Below are 22,765 nucleotides of genomic sequence, written 5' to 3' on the forward strand. Positions count from 1 at the left end.
GTGTGCGTAGAGCCAAGGGAGAGATCCTGATCTGCCGCCGGAGTTCACTGCATCTTTCCCCGTTGTCGGACCTCCGAAACCCCGCACATTCCTCCATCATGGCGGTGAATCTGAGTAAAAACGGGCCTGCGCTCACCGCGGCCTATAATGAGGTGGTGGGCGAGAAGTCGGAGACGAACTGGTGAGTGGAAACTCCAGGGTTTGTGCCTGTTCACTCACTGACATCCTCATTTATAGCATGCTAGCCGCTAATCAAACGCTTATTATTTGTGTTTATCATCTCATAGATGCTCAGTAGCGTCAATATAACCCTTACAGAAATTATCAGATTTTTAAAACAGTAAAATTATAGTAAACATGATTGTTGTTAACACAATGGCTTCAATTTGGTGTTACAGTTAACGTTACCATGGTAAACTATTTGATTTTGAAAAGCCATAGTTATTTTGAGATCACCATGGTCTATGGTAACCCGTAAGTGGTGTTTTGCAACACCAATAATAGTTTTACCATAGTAACTCAACACAAATGGAAGACAGTATGCCAAAAAAAAAACTTGTTTACTTCATTTTTACTATTTAACAGACATGGTTAATTTTGTATGGGGCTGACATTTAGTGAACTGAGGTGAAGTTGTTTCGTTTGTGTCTGTTCACTCACTGACATCCTCATTTATAGCATGCTAGCCGCTAATCAAACGCCTTATTATTTATTAATCTTCTCATAAATGCTCATTAGCATAAATACAGAAATTAACAGATTTTTAAAATAGTGAAATTATATTAATCATGATTGTTATTAATACAATGACTATTTGGTACTACAGTTACCATGGTGAAACTATTTGATTTGAAAAACCGTAGTTAATTTGAGATTACCATGGACTATGGTAACCCCAAATTATATGGTTTTCCAACATCGACCATAGTTTTACCATAGTAACTGAAGTCAGTGAGCCAACTTGGTTACTACATTTTTACTATTAAAGCATGGTTAATTTCATAAGGGATTAACCTTTGATGAACTGAGGTGAAGTTGTTTCGTTTGTGTCTGTTCACTCACTGACATCCTCATTTATAGCATGCTAGCCGCTAATCAAACGCCTTATTATTTGTTAATCATCTCATAAATGCTCATTAGCATCAATACAACCCTTACAGAAATTAACAGTTTTTTTATAGTAAAACTGCAGTTATCATGATTGTTATTAACACAATGGCTTCAATTTGGTGCTAGAGTTACCATGGTAAAACTATTTCATTGGAAAAACCATAGTTAGTTTGAGATTACCCTGGACTATTATGATAACCCCAATTTATATGGTTTTGCAACACCAACTATAGTTTTAGGATAAGTAACTCAACACAAATGGAAGTCAGTGTGCCAAAAAAAAACTTGTTTACTTTATTTTTACTAATAAAAAGACATGGTTAATTTTGTATGGGGCTGACCTTTGATGAACTGAGGTGAAGTTGTTTCGTTTGTGTCTGTTCACTCACTGACATCCTCATTTATAGCATGCTAGCCGCTAATCAAACGCCTTATTATTTGTTTATCTTCTCATAAATGCTCATTAGCATAAATACAGAAATTAACAGATTTTTAAAATAGTAAAATTATAGTAATCATGATTGTTATTAATACAATGACTATTTGGTACTACAGTTACCATGGTGAAACTATTTGACTTGAAAAACCACAGTTAATTTGAGATTACCATGGACTATGATAACCCCAAATTATATGGTTTTCCAACATCGACCATAGTTTTACCATAGTAACTGAAGTCAGTGTGCCAACTTGGTTACTACATTTTTACTATTAAAACATGGTTAATTTCATAAGGGATTTACCTGTAATGAACTGAGGTGAAGTTGTTTCGTTTGTGTCTGTTCACTCACTGACATCCTCATTTATAGCATGCTAGCCGCTAATCAAACGCCTTATTATTTGTTAATCATCTCATAAATGCTCATTAGCATCAATACAACCCTTACAGAAATTAACAGATTTTTTTATAGTAAAACTGCAGTTATCATGATTGTTATTAACACAATGGCTTCAATTTGGTGCTAGAGTTACCATGGTAAAACTATTTCATTGGAAAAACCATAGTTAGTTTGAGATTACCCTGGACTATTATGATAACCCCAATTTATATGGTTTTGCAACACCAACTATAGTTTTAGGATAAGTAACTCAACACAAATGGAAGTCAGTGTGCCAAAAAAAAAACTTGTTTACTTCATTTTTACTAATAAAAAGACATGGTTAATTTTGTATGGGGCTGACCTTTGATGAACTGAGGTGAAGTTGTTTCGTTTGTGCCTGTTCACTCACTGACATCCTCATTTATAGCATGCTAGCTGCTAATCAAACGCCTTATTATTTATTAATCATCTCATAAATGCTCATTAGCATCAATACAACCCTTACAGAAAACTATTTCATTGGAAAAACCGTAGTTAGTTTGAGATTATCCTGGACTATTATGGTAACCCCAATTTATATGGTTTTGCAACACCAACCATAGTTTTAGGATAGTAACTCAACACAAATGGAAGTCATTGTGCCAAAAAAAACTTGGTTACTACAATTTTAACTATTAAAAAACATGGTAATTTCGTTAGGGACTGACTTTTAATGAACGGAGCTGAAGTTGTTCTGTTTGTGTCTCTTCACTCGCTAACATCCTCATTTATAGCATATAGCTGCTAATCTAACACCTAATTTGTGTTCGTCATCTCATAAATGCTCATTAGCATTAATACAATCTGTACGAAAAACTTTTTTTTAAGCCAACTTTAGGTTGTAGTAACCATGATTGTTATTGGCCAGGGGTTCTCAAACTTTTTTCATTAAGTACCACCTCAGAAAAAAATAGTTTCTCCAAGTACAACCATAATGACCGGTATTGAAATACCGTAGCGTAAAGGGCCTAACTAAGCAGCTACAGCTCTGCGCAGTTCAAAAACGTGGCAGATTAATTCTTCTTATTATAAATATTTATTATTGTCAGCCACTTTAAACATAAATAGTTTAAACATTAACACTGTACTGTGCATACGGGTTAAAATAAATAAATAAATGTCGACATTAAAATTAAAATGTGCTTCTAAAAGTTAATAAAAAATAGCACTGTTCTTAAAAAGTAAAAAGAAAACTGCTGTACTTAAATGTAAAGTATTATCATAAACTAGCCTATTCATCAAAACACAGAAATGTTTCTTTGAACCTCATAAATACAAGCTATATGTCATCATATTCATATAACTCTTTTTGATAAACTTTGAAATATATGATGCATGTATATTTGACTTATTTGTATATCTTTGAAATCTAAACATTAGCTTATATTTTAGATATATGAATTGAATTTACATATTTAAATTAGAAATTATATATTCTTACTGCACGTTAGTGTGGGCTGTTTGTGTCAGTAAAGTGATTAAACTAAACCTGTCAGCATTGGGATATAAAATACGGGATACGCCCCCAACAACCGTTTCAGATTAGCTTCAAATGATAGAATACATAACAAACATCAGAAAATTGAAAGTAAAATAAAAGAATTAGCCTAATAAAATCTGTTTACTCATCACATCGGTGTTATCGTACATGTCAAAGGGTTAAAAGTGTGTTCCTTTTTTACTTTAATTATTCAGCGATTCCTCCGCGTACCATTAGAAGGAAGCCTGCTTACCACTAGTTTGAGAACCACTGATCAAGGCGCAAAGTCTAAAGCTCATGGTGCAAAGGTCATAAGAGCGTGTCTGAATCCACTTTTGCTACTTTAAGGATGGATAAATATGCTCTGCGCCCCGACGCATGGTCTAACAGGGCTGTGCTTATTCTCTTAATGAGTTCTGGGTGTGTTTTAAGAATAAGAGAGTGTTTTGAGTCAATTGTGTTGCGCCATGCCACATTTGCGCAAAAACATGATTATTTTGCTTTGTTTTAAGGAAAAAACATTAAGTTCAGACTTATTATTTTGGAAAACAAAACATTTTTCTAGAAAATGCTTCTTGATTCAAGATTTATTCATATTTTTTTTAGTTATTTATACTAAAAACAAGACAAAATCTCGAAGAAAAGCTTTGTTTTGCAGTGTATACAATGATGAAGGGCAGTTTTAAGTAGGTCAGAGACACTCCTGCATCAAAAGGCTATACTGATTATAACCTGAGGAAATGCTATTAATGTTTAACCCCAGACCAAAGTCCTGTAGCTCTGTGCCTGTAAGTGTAAGTGTGAGTTTCATTTTCAAAGTGAAAACGAGGAACTCTGTGGGGAAGGATGTGTGATTATAAATGACCTACATTAATTACACTCGGCTTTTTGCCCAGAGATTTGACATCATTTGAAAAAACCTTACAGATTGAAGAGGGTTAAAGTTGATTTAAGAAAGCTCAAACAAAACATAATAACATTGTGCACTACCAATCGAATGTTTATGTTAGTAAATTAACCAAAAGTCTCTGTAAATGGTTTATAAATTAGAACTAAACTACAACTGGCAGAAATAAATGTTTCTCAGCATTTGAGTGAATTATTTCTGAAGGATAATGTGAGGCTGGAGTTATGAAAATGCAGAAAATGTAGCTTTACACATTAACATTTACATTCAGCTTTAAAGTGTAATAGTATCTAACAGTGACTTTTTACTGCATTTCTTGTCACAAAAAAAACTTCTTGGAAAAACATTTAAAAACATTACATATTCCAAATGTTTCTACAATATTGTTGTATTTTGTTTTTTTGGAATCTATTATTATTAAACAATATATATACTTGCATACAGACAGACAGACAGACAGACAGACAGACAGACAGACAGACAGACAGACAGACAGACAGACAGACAGACAGACAGAGATAGATAGATAGATAGATAGATAGATAGATAGATAGATAGATAGATAGATAGATAGATAGATAGATAGATAGACAGACAGACAGACAGACAGACAGACTGATTGATTGATTGATTGATTGATTGATTGATTGATTGATTGATTGATTGATTGATTGATTGATTGATTGATTGATTGATTGATTGATAGATAGATCTACATCAGACATCTGTTTATATTTTCCAAAACAACTGACCTGAGTTAAGGGATCAGAAAAATATCAATCTGTAAACATATTTTATATTTTAAATGAGGGAAATAAACATGTGTTACTGATGTGATGAAAAATGTATGCAATTTTACAGTATACAACATACTTTGTAGAAATTCTGTGAATCAAACTGCACCACCCAAAAGAAACAACATTAAGCAAAAGGATATGAGGTAGCTCTCTATAGAACAAAAACGATTGATTTTATATGACTTTTTTATTTTATTTTATTTATTTGTTTTTTTTATTCATGACAAAAAAGATTCGTTATGGATGTGACAGATGTGAAATTTCTACTTGTGTGATTTTTGGTAAATCAAATATAGTAGTTTGAAAACATTTACAGAGACATTTTTGAGTATTTAAAGTACTGTAAAATACTTGCTAACACAAAAAACAGCCTGATCTCACAAAAAAACATAAGTATTTGACGTTTTGTCAGTTTAGTGTGCTAATTCGTACAAATTCATATGGGTTCAGTCGTACAAAAATGTACGATTTTAAAAAGGAGGAGTGGCACCCTAATCTCAACCATCATTGAGTGATGAACAAATCGTACTAAATAGTTCAAAGTAGATCGTACGAATTCATACGCATTGGCCACTAAATCAAAAAATGACGAATTGCTTTGAGATTGCATCGCAAAAAAACGCAGAAACAATTTTAATATTTTGGTGAAAACTTATTTTTTTCATGGCAAAGTTGACATTTCATTGGAATTGCTCATATATATATATATATTACACGTTTATATACGTATATTATACATACATACTTACATACTTGCATACAGTTGAAGTCAGAATTATTTGCCCCCTTTGAATTTATGTTTCTTTTTTAAATATTTCTCAAATGATGAAAGTCTTATTTGTTTTATTTCGGCTAAAATAAAAGCAGTTTTAAATTTTTTAAAGACCATTTTAGGGACAAAATTATTAGCCCCTTTAAGCTATATATTTTAGCTTAAATATAGTCTACAGAACCATCTTTATACAATAACTTGCTAAAAAAAATAAATTAATAGGGGGGCTAATAATTCTGACTTCAACAGTATATGTATATACACACACACACACACACACACACACACACACACACACACACACACACACGTGTTGACTGTTACAACTTTCATTTTCATGTCAAACCACAGCTTAAAAAGTCACAGGACGATCTGACCAGAGAGATCTTCTAGAAATAAATACGACTTATTCCTCATTATAGTACTTCCTGTTTCTTACAGTCAAGACACTGGTGTTAAGTCAGAGAGGAAGCTCACACAGCTTCCTGTCTGCACAAATGCCTCAGTTTAGAGAGAATCGAAGATGATCTCGCCTCAAAACCAACTTCGTTACAAACTAGAGGTGGAAATCATTTGGCGCCTCATGTTTTAATCCAGATCCATTTCTTGGGCCGTGATTGGATTAAAAATGGATTTTGAGCTATTCTTAGGTTTGATTCCAGTTGTCAGTTCAGTGTTATTAAATATGCCCAAAATATAATCATAACCGCTGCAAATTCCTGAAAGTTGACCCTTTTTATTTGAGAGCATGGCTTATACATGTTATTTTTATTATACAACCTAACATTACATTTTTTTTCCTGAATTAAATCAGTCAATATTCCTGTGTTAAATGTCTCAGGAAGTGCTTTGAAATGGGTATTTTTATTTGATGCTTGACGCAATCTCAAAACATAAAAAGAGGGTGGGACATATAGTAGCTCCTCCCCCTTTTTTAAAAGCAGCCAATAGTGTTTTGCTTTTCTCACAGCTTTGCCAGTGAGAGTGGTTGAGCTCAAGCACATCAAATAAAAAGCCAATGGGAGAAGGGGGCGGGGCATATGAGATTCTATTAAGGCGTAATCTCAAGTAAAACAAGAAGAGAGGGCGTATTCATTTATATATATATATATATATATATATATATATATATATATATATATATATATATATATATATATATATCTTCATATATATATATATATATATATATATATATATATACACATACATACATACATACATATATATATATATATATATATATATATATATATATATATATATATATATATATATATATATATATATATACATACATATATATAAATATAATATATATAATATAATATATATATATATATATATATATATATATATATATATATATATAAATATAAAAAAATATATATATATGTATAAATATAAAATATATATATATATATATATATATATATATATATATATATTTATATATATACATATATATATATATATATATATATATATATATATATATATATATATATATATATATATATATATATATATATATATATATATATATATATATATATATGTGAGTGTGTCGTGTCGTCCTCATCTTCAGTGGCCTGGAGGGTTATCTCTTATGTAATGCATTGCCCTTACGTGTGTGCGTTTGTGTTCTGCAGGGTTCTCTTCACCTACGAGGGAAACACCAATGACATCAGGCTGGCAGAGAAAGGAGGTGTGTATGCGCTGATTTACAGTCGTTCACATCCGTATCATGTGTGCAAAAGCTGGGATAATTAATCATGCATGATTATTACTGCCGTTTAAAGTCCGAGACGCACCAAGCAGACATCAGTTAGCGTGGGTTCTGCTATTTGGTTTGATCTGCACCACACGTTCAGGCTATAGCAATTTGCTTTTGGATTCTTCAAAATAAAAGTCACTATCCATCACTATTATACAGCATATATACTCAGACTGTTCGTCTGACAGAAAAGAAGTCACCAAGAACGGCTTGAGGTTGAATAAATTATGGGGCGATCTTTATTTTTGGGTGTACTGTTCCTTTAAGTGGCTTAAATTATGGGTCGATCTTTATTTTTGGGTGTACTGTTCCTTTAAGTGGCTTAAATTATGGGGTGATCTTTATTTTTGGGTGTACTGTTCCTTTAAGTGGCTTAAATTATAGGGGGGGTCTTTATTTTTGGGTGTACCGTTCCTTTAAGTGGCTTAAATTATGGGGTGATCTTTATTTTTGGGTGTACTGTTCCTTTAAGTGGCTTAAATTATGGGGTGATCTTTATTTTTGGGTGTACTGTTCCTTTAAGTGGCTTAAATTATGGGGTGATCTTTATTTTTGGGTGTACCGTTCCTTTAAGTGGCTTAAATTATGGGGTGATCTTTATTTTTGGGTGTACTGTTCCTTTAAGTGGCTTAAATTATGGGGTGATCTTTATTTTTGGGTGTACTGTTCCTTTAAGTGGCTTAAATTATGGGGTGATCTTTATTTTTGGGTGTACTGTTCCTTTTAGTGGCTTAAATTATGGGGTGATCTTTATTTTTGGGTGTACTGTTCCTTTAAGTGGCTTAAATTATTGGGTGATCTTTATTTTTGGGGGTACTGTTCCTTTAAGTGGCTTAAATTTTGGGGTGATCTTTATTTTTGGGTGTACTGTTCCTTTAAGTGGCTTAAATTATGGGGTGATCTTTATTTTTGGGTGTACTGTTCCTTTAAGTGGCTTAAATTTTGGGGTGATCTTTATTTTTGGGTGTACTGTTCCTTTAAGTGGCTTAAATTATGGGGTGATCTTTAAGTGGCATTTCGCCCATCACCAATGAAAATCAATTGCTCAAAATGATGAAGAACATGTGAAAAGTGCTGGAAATAAGCTGTGTGCGCATTAGGCTTTAGTGTGTGTTTGAAGCAAATGCTGTCCGTGTCTTTAGCCTGCAGGAATTGTTTCACGGTGCAGTGTGTTCTCTGAGTTGATTACATGAGCAGTGCTCTGAACCGACAGACGGTCAAGGACAGGCCCAGATTTATCTGAAGTGTTGTCAGCCGTTCTTGCGTGTTTGAAAAGAAAAGAATTGGACTGCTGTAAATAAGCAAATATTTTACGTAATATAGTCATGAATATGTTTATGTACACAAATATATGCACGGTGCACACCAATTTATATTGTAAATATGAACTTTTGTGATTAATCATTCGACAGCACTTATTTGGTCTGCTTGACCTTGTGTTTAAGGGAGTTTTCACACCTGTGAATCGATTCAGTTGTTCCGAAACAGAGATTACAATTGTTACATTGTTGCTCTTTGCTCTTGGAGCGGTTCGCTTTCACACTGCAAAGTTTCTAATCGGACCAAAAGAGCTAAAACAAGTCACGTGCGAGTAAACTCTCCTCACATTGGTCAGAGTGTCAGGGTTTATTTTGCAGCGTCCCGCTCAGCTGTCAGGAGAGGTGGTGGTTTGGTGGTGATTGACAGGGTGTGCCCGCTCGACGTGTCTGAGGAGAGATGCGGTGGGAAGGGGTGAGAAGGGTGCGGGACGATGCCTATTTGAGGACCGGGAGGGAGACGCGAGATTACCGGGAGATCATCACTCGTTTGCGGGCATCCGGAGACTCGTGAAACTTCCCGCCATACTCATAATTCTCTCTTCATATAGCCGTAAGCCTATTACATATCCATAAAACACTGTGATATAACCGCGCTCGGATCGGATCGCTTTCTCACTGCAATCGAACCGCTTCAGGGTTCGTTTCAATCGAGCCGAGACCACCTCATTCAAGCGATCTCGGAGCGATTACTTTGGCGCGGAACAGAGCGCGATTGCCCTGTTCACATATGCCAAACGAACCGCGCTAACTGGGCAAACGAGATACGTTCCAAAACAAAAGTGTAGGTGTGAAAGCACCCTAAAACTTCAGCAGATGCTTGGATCAACCGGACCCGAAGCATGCGTTGAAACTGGCTCATCCGGTCAGATGTTTGTGTTTTTCAGATGGAGGTCTGGAGGAGATGGTGGAGGAGCTGAATAGTGGGAAGGTCATGTATGGGTTTTGCCGTGTTAAAGACCCCAACTCTGGACTTCCCAAATACGTCCTCATCAACTGGGTGAGTATAATTTTGAACCATTCTTCTTTAAATATATGCTGTTTCATTCCAAACGGTTCCATTTTTTTATATATATATATAGTTCTATATATAGATTCATTGTTGAATTTCAAGCCTGATAGTGCTATATTATGATGGACTTCGTTACAGCGGCGCAAAATTATTATTATCAGCTTTTCCTAATATGCAAACATGTTTGTTTGTTATTATGTTTTAATGTACATGATGTCCTCTTATTTTTCAGACCGGCGAGGGTGTTAAAGATGCCAGAAAAGGCCAGTGTGCGAACCACGTCAGCTCTATGGCCAACTTTCTAAAGGTATCTCAACCGTTTTGTCAGTTTTCAGCATGTGGTTACTGTGAATACTGTGATTGGGTTTATATAGGGTGAAGTCTCGTTATGACTCGCATCGCTGCAGTTCACAGAATATAACATCATGAGCTAAATCCAGAGCCACACGCACTTGATTTGGTTTGTTAGTCATTATGCAGCTACATGCCATTTTAAAACTAAGCTGTATTAGGGTAAACGGGGCCTAAGTGTATGTTTTTGTGAGCGGCTTGCTTCTGCGGCGAGGGCAGGGTGGAGGATCGCGATGCCGGCTCAGCATCGTGATGTCTATAAGCCATCGGGGATGGATGATGTCATCAACCCATCAACCCATTTATATTTATAAAAAATCAGTACATAATGAAGAGAGAGGACTGATGTTTGAATCTGGATTTCTCTGCTGTTTATTTCTTTGCATCAGATGCATTGCTGTAAACAAGGAAGTGTGTAAACAGGGAAGTGACTGTGTAATGCCTGATTAGAAGGTGTTGTGTGTTTATATTGAGAGCATGCAGCCAAAGGTTGCTAATAAATAAGCCAGTGAAAGTGTGTGTGTGCGTGGGTTTGTTTTATTTTAAATCAGACTGTGAATCTTGACACTTGCGACCGACGTTTCCTCTGTGCGCATGTTTATAATGAGTGCTGAAAACATGTCGTGTATGTGTGTGTGACTGATCTGTTGGTGCTGTTTGTTTCGACAGGGAGCTCATGTGACAATAAACGCTCGTGCGGAGGAGGACGTGGAGCCTGATGCTGTCATGGAGAAAGTGGCCAAAGCTTCAGGAGCAAACTACAGCTTTCACAAAGAGACCAGCCGCTTCAGAGACTCGGGGCCGCAGGGACCTGTGGTCAGTCACACACACACACACACACACACACACACACACACACACACACACACACACACACACTACCAATAGTGCACTGTTTATATATAAATATGTGTATAAATGTATGTGTATGCCAGAGGTCACGTTAGACTTTCTCATTGTCCGTCATTTTGACGGAGAGGGTTGTAAAATTTCCATCATAACTTATTATTGATCGTTATTTCATTTGCAGACTTTCTAATCACATTTTTCATTCATATTTTAATAATGAAGTTGCACGACGAGCATATAGGCTAAATTATTCATTTATTTATTTGACAAATGAACAATAACTCCTATCTGCCTCAACTCATATCTTCCTCCTGCGTCGACCTGAACTGGTGTTTGCCTGTGCTTAATCAAACGCATCAACGGAGACTGTCTTTGCCTCGGAAAGTCGACTTCTCGTGACCAAAAACGGGATTTACTAGCGCCGCTTCAGCCAGCGTTTTGTAATTAGGAAACATTTCTCCTCAGGCCGTGATCAGAAAGTTTGCTGAATTCTCTGAATGTGGGATTTTCTTCTGCACCCCTCTGAGTCCGGTAGTGCTCACAACGCACCCTAGATAGCAAATACACTCAGGCCAGTTCCGGCTAGATTTTCACCTGCCGGAGACTCCGGCTGCCCTACTCAGGCCAGATGTGGCACCGGATCGTGTTCATCTAATTTGCTTAAATTAAGCATTCTACAGCATGCCCATATTTTACAAGCAATGATTCTGACACACCAACATTAACAACAAACCTATAACATGCGAGGGCTCTTGGAATCACCTTAAAGGTGAGGAATGGACCATCTCTAACCTCATCTCTTAGCCCCAAACCCAGAAAAAAGGTGCTCCTGACACAGGTTAGTAGTAAGCTAATGTAATGTTAATGGCATAATGCAAATCTTGCATTTATGCTAATAAACAAATGATCAAAAGAAATTTATTAATGCAATTCAAATAAATAAAATATGAATTGATGTTTACTTTTTAACTTGTTATAAATATATATGTATATTGTTCAATTATAATGATAGTGATATATATATATATATATATATATATATATATATATATATATATATATATATATATATAAATATATATAAATATATATATATATATATATATATATATATATATATATATATATATATATATATAAATATATATAAATATATATATATATAAATATATATATATATATATATAAATATATATAAATATATATATATATAAATATATATATATATATATATATATAAATATATTTAAATATATATATATATATATATATATATAAATATATATATAAATATATATATATAAATATATATATATATATATATATATATATATATATATATATATATATATATATATATATATATATATATATAAATATATATATATATATATATATAAATATAAATATAAATATATATATATATATATAAATATAAATATAAATATATATATATATATATATATATATATATATATATATATATATATATAAATATATATATATATATATATATATATATATATATATATATATATATATATATATATATATATATATATATATATAAATATATAAATATATATATATATATATATATATATATATATATATATATATATATATATATATATATATATTTTTTTTTTTTTTTTTTTTAATTTATTTATTTATTTATTTATAATTTTTATTTTTGTCTATTAATTTTGTGTCTAAAAGGTATCTGTTCAGGCACCGTTTTGGCACCGGTACCGTTTTAAAAGTATCGATTTAGCACCGGTATAGAAAAAAAACCAAATGATACCCAACCCTATGTTAAACCCTGGAGTGTAATGTTCAGTTTTTTAAAAAATCCCACAGCATTTTCCCAAAATAAGTGTCAAAATAAGATTTGTCAGCAAAAATCATCCTATTTGCTGAAACACAGAGAAGGTTGTGGCCAAATTAAGCAATAAATCACCCCAGAGTGGAGGAAAACATCCTCAACAGCACACAAGGGTCGCGCTTCAGGCATCAGTGTTATGATTGATCTGACTGGTGTTATGATGGCACAGTGGTGATAGCCCAGCCTGTTTATCTCAGACACTCTTTCACAGTGCAGCGTCAGGAGTTTCACGTCGAGGGAATGAGCCAGAATTGCTGGTACTGTGGATAATGTTATGGTGCTTTGGAGACATTTCTCTGCACAGATCCACATGGAGACACAAACTGCAGCTGAGTCACGGGTCTGTAGTACACTGTGAATGAGAAAACACCGATGTCATCAATATATAGTGCAGGGTGTCCATGGGGCCTTAAAGTACACCCCACGCCAACATGGGGAGAACATGCAAAGTTCACACATTAATGCCAACTGACCCAGCCGAGGCTCGAACCAGCGACCTTCTTGCCTTGAGGCCACAGTGCTAACCACTGTGCCGCTGTTTCTTACAGTCAGTAAAATACTGTTAGTTAAAATGTCGCCGGTTGATACCTTTACGTCTTAAAATGTATGAAAGAAGGTATTAGATTTCTCTCTCTGATTCCTCTATATGCCCTGTAGTGGTTAAGCTCGTGTTCAAGTCTTGCTTCGGTTATATTCTGCTGTGCATGAATGCTTATTTTCCCTTACGCTTTTAGCTTCATGCGGCATCTCTGTTTTTACGCTTAGCATGTTTGGTTTCATCCCACAGAAGTTTTCCACTGTCGAAAGATATCTGTCGTAATTTAGCACTCACTGTTTTTCCCATACAGGGATCAGTGTACCAGAAGACCAACGCCATGTCGGAGATCAAGAAAACCAACAAAGACACATTCTGGGCTCAAGCTGAGGTATTGCAGCAGACCGTTTTTTCTGCTTTCTTGAGATGAAATAACCATTTAAATGCACTTCTCAACCTGTTTGACTCCCATGACGGCTGTTTGTGAATTAAATATGCAAACATTTAATGCTGCTATCTTGTGGGTTGTTGAATTTGAGTTTGAGGATGGGTAGATGGTAGTGTTTTGTGTCAAAAATGTAGTTCATGTTTGGTTCAGTTTTTATTATACAATACTCATTCTGTGATTTTGAATCTTGCTCCTAACGCAAATACTGAAACTACTCAAAACTAAACTAAAACTAAGCAATTGTAAAATATAGAAACGAGTAAATCTGCCTCTAAAACTAATTAAAACTGACTGAATTTAAAAACAAAAAGTCAGAACTAAATAAAAACTAAAACTAATGAGAAACCCTAAACTATTATAACCTTGGTACTCAGTGTTTCGCCGAAGTGTCTTTAAATAAATAATTATTTAGGCCTATTTTTATTATTCATTTATTATTCATGTATTTTTCATTATTCGTTTATTATTATGAACAATAATTAAGACAAAAAATGAAATAGTAAAATATAATCAACAACGAAAATGTGAATAAAACGTAAATGAAAACATAAATGAAAATGTCTTGTCTTAAGCAGGTCGCACACCAGAAGCGCTGCTCAGCGCCGCGACACGGCGCGTACATTTACATTTAGTCATTTAGCAGACGCTTTTATCCAAAGCGACTTACAAATGAGGACAAGGAAGCAACTTACACAACTATAAGAGCAACAATGAATAAGTGCTGTAGGCAAGTTTCAGGTCTGTAAAGTCTAAGAAGGGAAGTATTAGTAGTATTAGTATTTTTTAATTTTTTATTTATTTATTTATTTTTTTGGTACAGTTAGTGTGATATTCAGAGAGGCTATTGCAGATTAGTAAGTGTAGTGGAGACTAAATAGTTGGGTTTTTAGTGGTTTCTTGAAGACAGCGAGTGACTCTGCTGTTCTGATGCAGTTAGGGAGTTCATTCCACCAACTGGGCAGATTGAGTGTGAGCGTTCGCGAAAGTGATTTCTTCCCTCTTTGGGATAGAACCACGAGGCGACGTTCATTCACAGAACGCAAGTTTCTGGAGGGCACATAGATCTGCAGAAGCGAGAGCAGATAAGAAGGTGCTAGGCCAGAAGTCACTTTGTAGGCAAACATCAGAGCTTTGAATTTGATGCGAGCAGCAACTGTCAGCCAGTGCAAACGGACTAGCAGCGGAGTGACATGTGCTCGTTTAGGTTCATTGAAGACCACTCGTGCTGCTGCATTCTGGAGCAGTTGAAGAGGGTTGATAGAGTTAGCTGGAAGCCCAGCTAGTAGAGAGTTGCAGTAATCCAGTTTGGAGAGAACAAGAGCTTGAACAAGGAGTTGAGCTGCATGTTCAGATAGGAAGGGTCGGACCTTTCTGATGTTATAGAGTGCGAATCTGCAAGATCGAGCAGTTCTAGAAATGTGGTCAGAGAAGTTTAGTTGGTCATCAATCGTTACTCCAAGGCTTTTCACCATTTTGGATGCGTACATGACAGTTTAAAGTATCACACACCAGACGCGCACATTCGAATGATGTTTAACATGAAACTAATCGCTCTGTGGCGCGGCTGAAAATAGAACTGCGTCTTGAGCCATCGCCGGGCGCCGTTGACAGCCGCCGACTTGCGGCGCCGGTGTGTGTGTATCCTGATAGAAACCCATGTTTAGAATTCTAAAATACATGGCGCTGCGCGGCGCGCCACCGAGTGGCGCTTCTGGTGTGCGACCTGCTTTAGTCCCATTAAAATAACAAACACTGAACATCTCTCTATATTTAGGCTAAAATACAGCTTTATTTATTTATTGTTAATGTTAGTTGTCTTTTACTTCTTCAATTCTATTTTCCAAAACGAATCCTCTTTGCACTTAACAAGTTTACAATAACGCGTGTTAACAAATTTTAAATGATTAATGAAGGAATTATAATGCTTTGACTTATTGTTTAATCTCATTTACAAGCACAGTAGCATATTTAAAGCTGCTGTAAAGGCTATTTCTGTCCGTCCGCATCCCGTCCCTTTGTGCCCCCTGGCGGCTTATTCACAAACTGCGGTCATACACTAAAAACAGAGCGGCAGCAATTTTAAATGGCGGCGGTATAAGCTCCGGCGGTAATGGCCACTTTGAACTCTCGCCTACTGTATTTCTCTTCCACTTTCAGAAAGATGAGGAGAAGCGTCTTCAGGAGGAAAAGAGAAGAGCGGTGGATGAGAGACAGCAGCTGGAGAAGGAGAGGAAGGACAGAGAGATGAAGGAGGCGGAGTTACGAGACAAGAAGACCAAAGAGAGAGCGTCACAGATAGACGAGCAGAGGTCAGCTCCAGCAAAGACACACTGTTGTGATGCGCAGTTGAAGTCAGAATTATTAGGATTTTTCTGTTTCGAATATTTCCCAAATGATGTTGTACAGATTCAGGAATTTTTCCACAGTATTTCCTATAATGTTTTTTCTTCTGGAGAAAGTCTGATTTGTTTTATTTCGGCTAGAATAAAATCAGTTTTTAATAGTTTTAAACCCATTTTAAGGTCAATATTATTCCCCTTAAGCAATATTAGTGTTGGATTGTCTCCAGAACAAACCACTGTTATACAGTGACTTGCCTAATTACCCTAACTTTACCCTAATTTACCTAGTTAAGCCTTTAAATGTCACTTTAAGCTGAATACTAGTGTCTTGAAGAATATCTAGTCAAATATTATGTGCTGTCATCATGGTAACTTATTACCCATGTTGTCATGAATATACCCAATGCTGCTTATAGGGCATTAAAACGTAAATAAATACATTCTAGAATGAGATCAAATGTGGGCGGGGCTTGATCTTATTTTTTGGGAATTGATTGGATGGTTGTGGTGTTCTATTTTTGAGTGACAGGCTAATCCCGCCTCAATTTATTATATGAGTGACCTTTTACGATTAAGATTCAAGCCTCTTTCACACTACAAGTGACTCACAGCGGCAAAGCGACCGCTCATTATAATGGAGAGCGAACGACTTCTGGAGACGTCTGTCTACGTGAGCGACAGCGACCCGTGGCGACCAGATGGGCGTCGATTGACGCAACAAAGTTGAGAATTTTTCAAATTTATGCAAATGAAGAGAGACTTTCTTGAGCGACAGCCAATGAGAGCACCAGTAGAGTTTACGTGATCCTCTCCGGTTGTATTTGTGCTGTTTATACTACATATGTGAACATATGTGAACAGATTTCACATATGTGAACAGATTTTCTACAAAGTCGCTGCTAGTGTGAATGAGGCATTAAAGGTGCTGAATGTAAGATTTTGACTCCTCTAAAGCATAAAAATCCCATCATATGTTTGCAGATATTTCAGAAACATGCAAGTGAACATTCTTGTTTATCTGAATAACAATGCTGAAGTGCGTTACGTGCCCGGAACGGCTGTCTTTGTTTTGTTCATTGAACCCGCCCACTGCCAGATCAACCAATTATATTTCAGCTCCTCGGGTTGCCTTGCTGGAAAACAGCGTTCATTTATTCAGAAAGGCTCTGAAAGCAGTCACCCATGACTGAAATGCGACCTCCGAAATGAGACAGTAGCAGACTCTGAAATGAGGCGCAGATTCAGAGTTCCACATGAGGTTATTAATTAGCAAATAATATAAATATTATGAACGTAAACATTAGGTGAGCAGGTCACATTGTAATCCTGTTTCCTAAAAACATGCTACGTGACGTGATACGCAATGTTGAGCAATTTGGCTGTTTGCACCAGACGAAACACAACAGAAATATAAACACAGGCATTCAGAAGCACAGAATAGTGCACTCACTGCACTCCAGCGCAATGGTAATGTTTATAATCTAATTAATACATATTAAACCTCTTTAACATCATTAAATGTGGATGCTAAATCACAGATATGTGTTGCTTTGCACTGAGTCACAGATCTAAAGTTCAATCTCAAGCGGTTTATTTTATTTTCAGGAGCTGAACTATCTGCTGCTGCTTTCAGTAGTATTGCAATAAATGTGCTGTAAAAAGGCGATCAGACTCTCATTATTAGCATTTAACACTGAATAAAGCACATGTGGTGTACCTGAGCTGATCATTGTCAGTTTTCTTTTGTTCAGCTGAAGGAAATAGAGGCCGTTTCTAATATATTATTAATAGGTGTTGGTTAGAACAAAAACTTATATAGGGTGCCGTTGCTTTTATTAAGAACACGGTTTAAATCACTCGCTCCTGTCCTCAATCTGGCAACCTGCACTTGCGTTTGTTTAGATCCAGGAGTGCAGTACCTAGTTCAACCACTGGGTGTCAACCTTACAAACTGCACCTTCAGGACTTTAGTTTTTTCCCCCTCCTCAATTTCACACCTCTAATTATAATTCATCTGGATGTAGCCGAGTGTTAACTTCTACATCATATGTGTTATAGGAAGTACCAGCAGAAGCAAGACGTGGATAATCGAGCCCAGCAGAAACAGCTGGTGAGTGACACATGCATACACGCACTGTACACTCTCACATACTCGCATACATGCATGCATACAAACATGCAAAGACAGACACACACATGCAATCACACTATCGCGAACTCGCATGCACAAACACACGCACATACATTCAAAGACATACACGCATATACATACACAGACTGTACACTCTCACTAACTCGACTACATGCTTGCATACAAACACACACACACAAACACACGTTTTTGTGAAAAGTGGGGACATTACATAGGTTTCCATTAATTTTATACTGTCGAAACCATATATTATATTGCCCCCACCCCTAAACCCAACCATCACAGGAGATTGTGTGCAGCTTTACTCTGATTAAACTCATCCTGTAGGATTTATAAGCATTTTGAGAAATGAGGACGTCACCAATGTCCTCATATTATACCTCCTTTTGATAATACCCGTGTCATACCCATGTCATTATACAGATTTGTGTCCTGATATGTCACAAAAACACGTACACACACACACACACACACACACACACACACACACACACACACACACACATACATACACGTGAACACACACTATGTGCATTTACACAAACTCACATACACATTCACACTCACTTAAACACACACATACATAGTACTTACCCTCACACACATACCCAAACTCACACTAATATATACACTCTCGTCACACATACATATACACACACTGGAGTGCTGGTTTAATCCCGCCTTTGCATCTCTGGACATGTTCTGGCATGTTTTTTTTTTCTCTGGAGATCTACATTGTTGTAAACCAGTGCATTTACATAATATTGAATCGTGATATTACAACACAGCCCAAACATCAGCCTCAGTAGCTCGAAAAGTTGCTGGGAAATCTGTCAGAAACTGTGCTGTTGTGTATTACCACTGCTTTACAGTACCTGCGAATAAGTCGACCACATGATTTCATGATTTATTAAGTCACGAAAGCATCAAAGTGCGTCAAATATCATCCTCTCCCCTGTCTAGAAGTTTGCCACCCATGGCTTTTCTATCTTGCCTTTGTTTTTGTTCAGTCTGTATAATGACACGGTATGAGACGTTGCTCATCTGAGGTTTTATTTTCCAGATATTAAGATCTGCCAAGCACCATATAGTTTTATTATGTCCTGCTGTGGAAAACCATGCAATTCAATCGGGGGTGCTAACTTTTTCACACGACTGCATTTTAGTATTTTAAACAGTCATAAAACACCAGAACACATGTGTTGAGCTGTTGACAGTGGTATATGTGTCCCACACTGCTAAAAACACTATTAGGACACCTATATTTCACTAAAAAGTGTAAATTGGTTGTTTTTGCGTTATTTCAAGCAAATTCGTACTTCCGGTTTGAAACGAATTTGTGAAGCTGCGTCACGGTCATGACATAATAGCGTGTATTCCAGCGTGCAGACTGGACGTCTGTGCCAGAGTGTGTCTTATTACGTCTTACAGTGTGCTGCATTAATGCATGAGTAAGGCTTGGTTCAAACCAATCAGCGCGCTCTATTGTGCAACTTCATTAATATTCATTACTGTCACAGTGTTTACTGTTTAGACGGCAGAGACGCCACGTTGTGTTGGCAAAACAAGCATGATGTGTTGCTTTTATAGTGTGCTACAGTGAAGTTTTGTTTTCGTTTTCTCTCTGTGAGAGCTCAGCTGGAGTCACGTGTGGATTAACAGTGTTCGCGACGCTCGACAACAATAACTTACGTGTCTAAGGAGGATTATTGTTTACCTGAGAGCTGTTCTCATCTGCAAACGCTGAGATCCGGATTCGCTTGTAGTATTCTCTTAATAAAGACGCGGCTCTAGTTGCTTGTGATTGTTCTGTCTTTACAGATTTGGCAAGTGAGCGACCAGTGCTCTTTGTTTATTCAGTTTGTTCATATCGAACTAACTATTGCACCGAGTGTAAACATGTTAGCACCACAACCAAACTTTAACCTCGTGTAGGGTTTTTACCGCATTTTGTGACCAGAATAACACACGCGGCTTTCTGACGCTACCTGCTGTGTGCATCTAAGTTTCCGGGAAATGCTGAGGGTTTTTTTCTCTCATTCGCCGTGCGGTATCAAACATTGCATGAAAAATACACGCTTAGAGCAGTTCCTCGAATCAAATATCTCATTTGTCGCGAGGGGCATGAATGAATTCCCTGAATGAAAGAGCCAAACTGCAGTTAAAGTCCAACATTTAATAATTTGGCAAATAATTCGACTACAGATGTCCATGTAGGTTAAACACCATCACTTTCTACTGTGTGTGTGAGAATTTTGACTCTGAAACTCGCGCGAGCCCAAATAGACACTCCCACACCCTCCCACTTTTCTTCCTCCGACACTCCCCCCTAAACAGAGCTGGACACGCCCACTTTTCTGACTTTTTCCAAAGTAGAGGTGTGAAAACACCCTGCTGAAACGAGGGGGTTTCATGGCCCTTTAAGGAGTTTAGGGAGACTATATCTCGGTGCTTTGGCCAAATGAAAAGAAAGTGTGATGTCATGTTATTTATTTGCAACAAAATGTGGCGTTTGAGTGAAAGTGTGCTGGTGTCCATCAGGAGGAGGAAGAGGAGAAGAAGCAAGCAGCACAGCAGAAACCCTTTTATCGTGGGGAGTCGGTGGAGAAAGCCAACGTGAGTGAGAGGAGGAACCAGACATCTCTTCTGGTCCTCGACTGAACTATTAAACTCTTTTTACTTTCCTCTAACTCTTTCTCTTTCTATACAGCACCGCTCTGCTCCTGACGGATTGACAGCTTTTCTGGCCAACAGGGTTTTTGCAGGCTCTTAAAGAGAGTCATACTTTGACTGAAATATTGGGTTCTTAAAGTCATCCATGAGCCAGATGCTTCAGCCATTTTTTTTTATTCGTATTGCAATGCAGTTCCTATAGAAACGCAATATTAAATGAGAAAACGTTGGGCGTGGCTTGTTTTTTCCTCTGCGAGCTGATTGGATGTAGTAAAGTAGGCGTTTCATTCAGTTAAATGGGGAAATTACAACCTAGCAGACTCCTCCTCCTCACCATTTCTGTTTGAAACAGAATAAACAAAAAAAGAAAAGGGCATAAAGAGATCTTAAAACCATTATTACATCAGTTCCTCTAATATCATACATGGCTCAACAATGTTACACATTTATATCTAGGCCAGGCAATATGGTGATCTTGCAGACGATGACAGGGTTATACCTTTAAACTGTTATCCTGGGCATTTGACAAATAATTAAAAAAGGGTTTCCAGGTGGCTTCGAAGCCGGCAATATTATCAGAAAGAGTGTGTCTTAGGGCTCTATTTTGACTGTCCATGCGCAAAACGGAAAGCGCAGGGCGCAAACGCTTTCAGGGCGTGTCAGAATCCATATTTGCTAATTTAAGGACGGGAAATCTGCTTTGCGCTGTGGCTCACAGTCTAAAAGGGTTGAGCTTATTTTCTTAATGAGTTATTGGTGTGTTTTGAGGATAAACCAATCAGAGTCTCATCTCCCATTACCTTTAAGAGCCAGCTGCGTCGTGCCATAAGCGCATTCACTATTTACATGACATAAAGTAAGTGTAAGTGGAAAAACTGAGCATTTCACTAGCAAACAGTTAACAGAAAACAGTTGAACAGAGCATCTACTGCGCAAGAATGAGAGATAATGAATCTACTTTCACTTTCGCTCTTGGATAGGGAAACCTTTACGCACAGACATCAATTAGTCTATAAATAATTAATTTCGTTTGTTAAGCGCAAATATTTGTTTCAAAACTATTTCTAAATTCAGTTCTAATTTCCAGCAAATGAATAAATGAACAATAATAATGAAGTGTGCTCAAACACCTGAGTTATATCCTAAAACACATGCTGTACCCCATATGGTCTAAAACCTGACAGGTGGGCAAATCTAAGCTTGTTTTTAATAAAACAAATATAAATATGGATATAATAAATAATACTGCTAATAATAATAACATTATACAAAAGCAAATTGTTATGAATGAACTGAAAAAGCCTCCCGAGATGAAGAAGACATAAAAGCAGTGATTTTTCATATTTATGTAGGCTAGAAAATAATATGTTTTGTAATATTTTAATCCTTTATATTTATATCCTATATCTATTCTTATATATATCCTTAATATTAAAATTTTTTCATATGTTAAGATATTTGCGTATTGCTCTACATCTTGTGCGTATTAAGCAGTGTGT

General features: G+C 36.3%; 1 protein-coding gene across 8 annotated transcripts in view; it reads left to right on the top strand.

Moving 5' to 3' along the window:
• Positions 1-22,765, top strand: part of dbnlb (drebrin-like b) — a 37,283-nt gene continuing 14,518 nt past the window's right edge. For 4 of the 8 annotated variants that reach the window (XM_005167337.6, XM_021478260.3, XM_005167339.6 and 1 more), the window contains exons 1-9: positions 1-181; positions 7,579-7,634; positions 9,907-10,019; positions 10,264-10,338; positions 11,052-11,198; positions 13,965-14,042; positions 16,257-16,408; positions 18,500-18,551; positions 21,135-21,209. In XM_005167337.6, coding sequence (XP_005167394.1) covers positions 99-181; positions 7,579-7,634; positions 9,907-10,019; positions 10,264-10,338; positions 11,052-11,198; positions 13,965-14,042; positions 16,257-16,408; positions 18,500-18,551; positions 21,135-21,209 — 831 coding nt within the window. In that variant the 5' untranslated portion in view covers positions 1-98. The remainder of the gene's footprint in view (positions 182-7,578; positions 7,635-9,906; positions 10,020-10,263; positions 10,339-11,051; positions 11,199-13,964; positions 14,043-16,256; positions 16,409-18,499; positions 18,552-21,134; positions 21,210-22,765) is intronic. The other 4 variants (XM_005167338.6, XM_073909490.1, XM_068222958.2 and 1 more) reach the window with 2 other exon arrangements.

This window comes from Danio rerio, chromosome 8 (assembly GCF_049306965.1).
Source record: "Danio rerio strain Tuebingen ecotype United States chromosome 8, GRCz12tu, whole genome shotgun sequence".
Taxonomy (NCBI): Eukaryota; Metazoa; Chordata; class Actinopteri; order Cypriniformes; family Danionidae; genus Danio; species Danio rerio.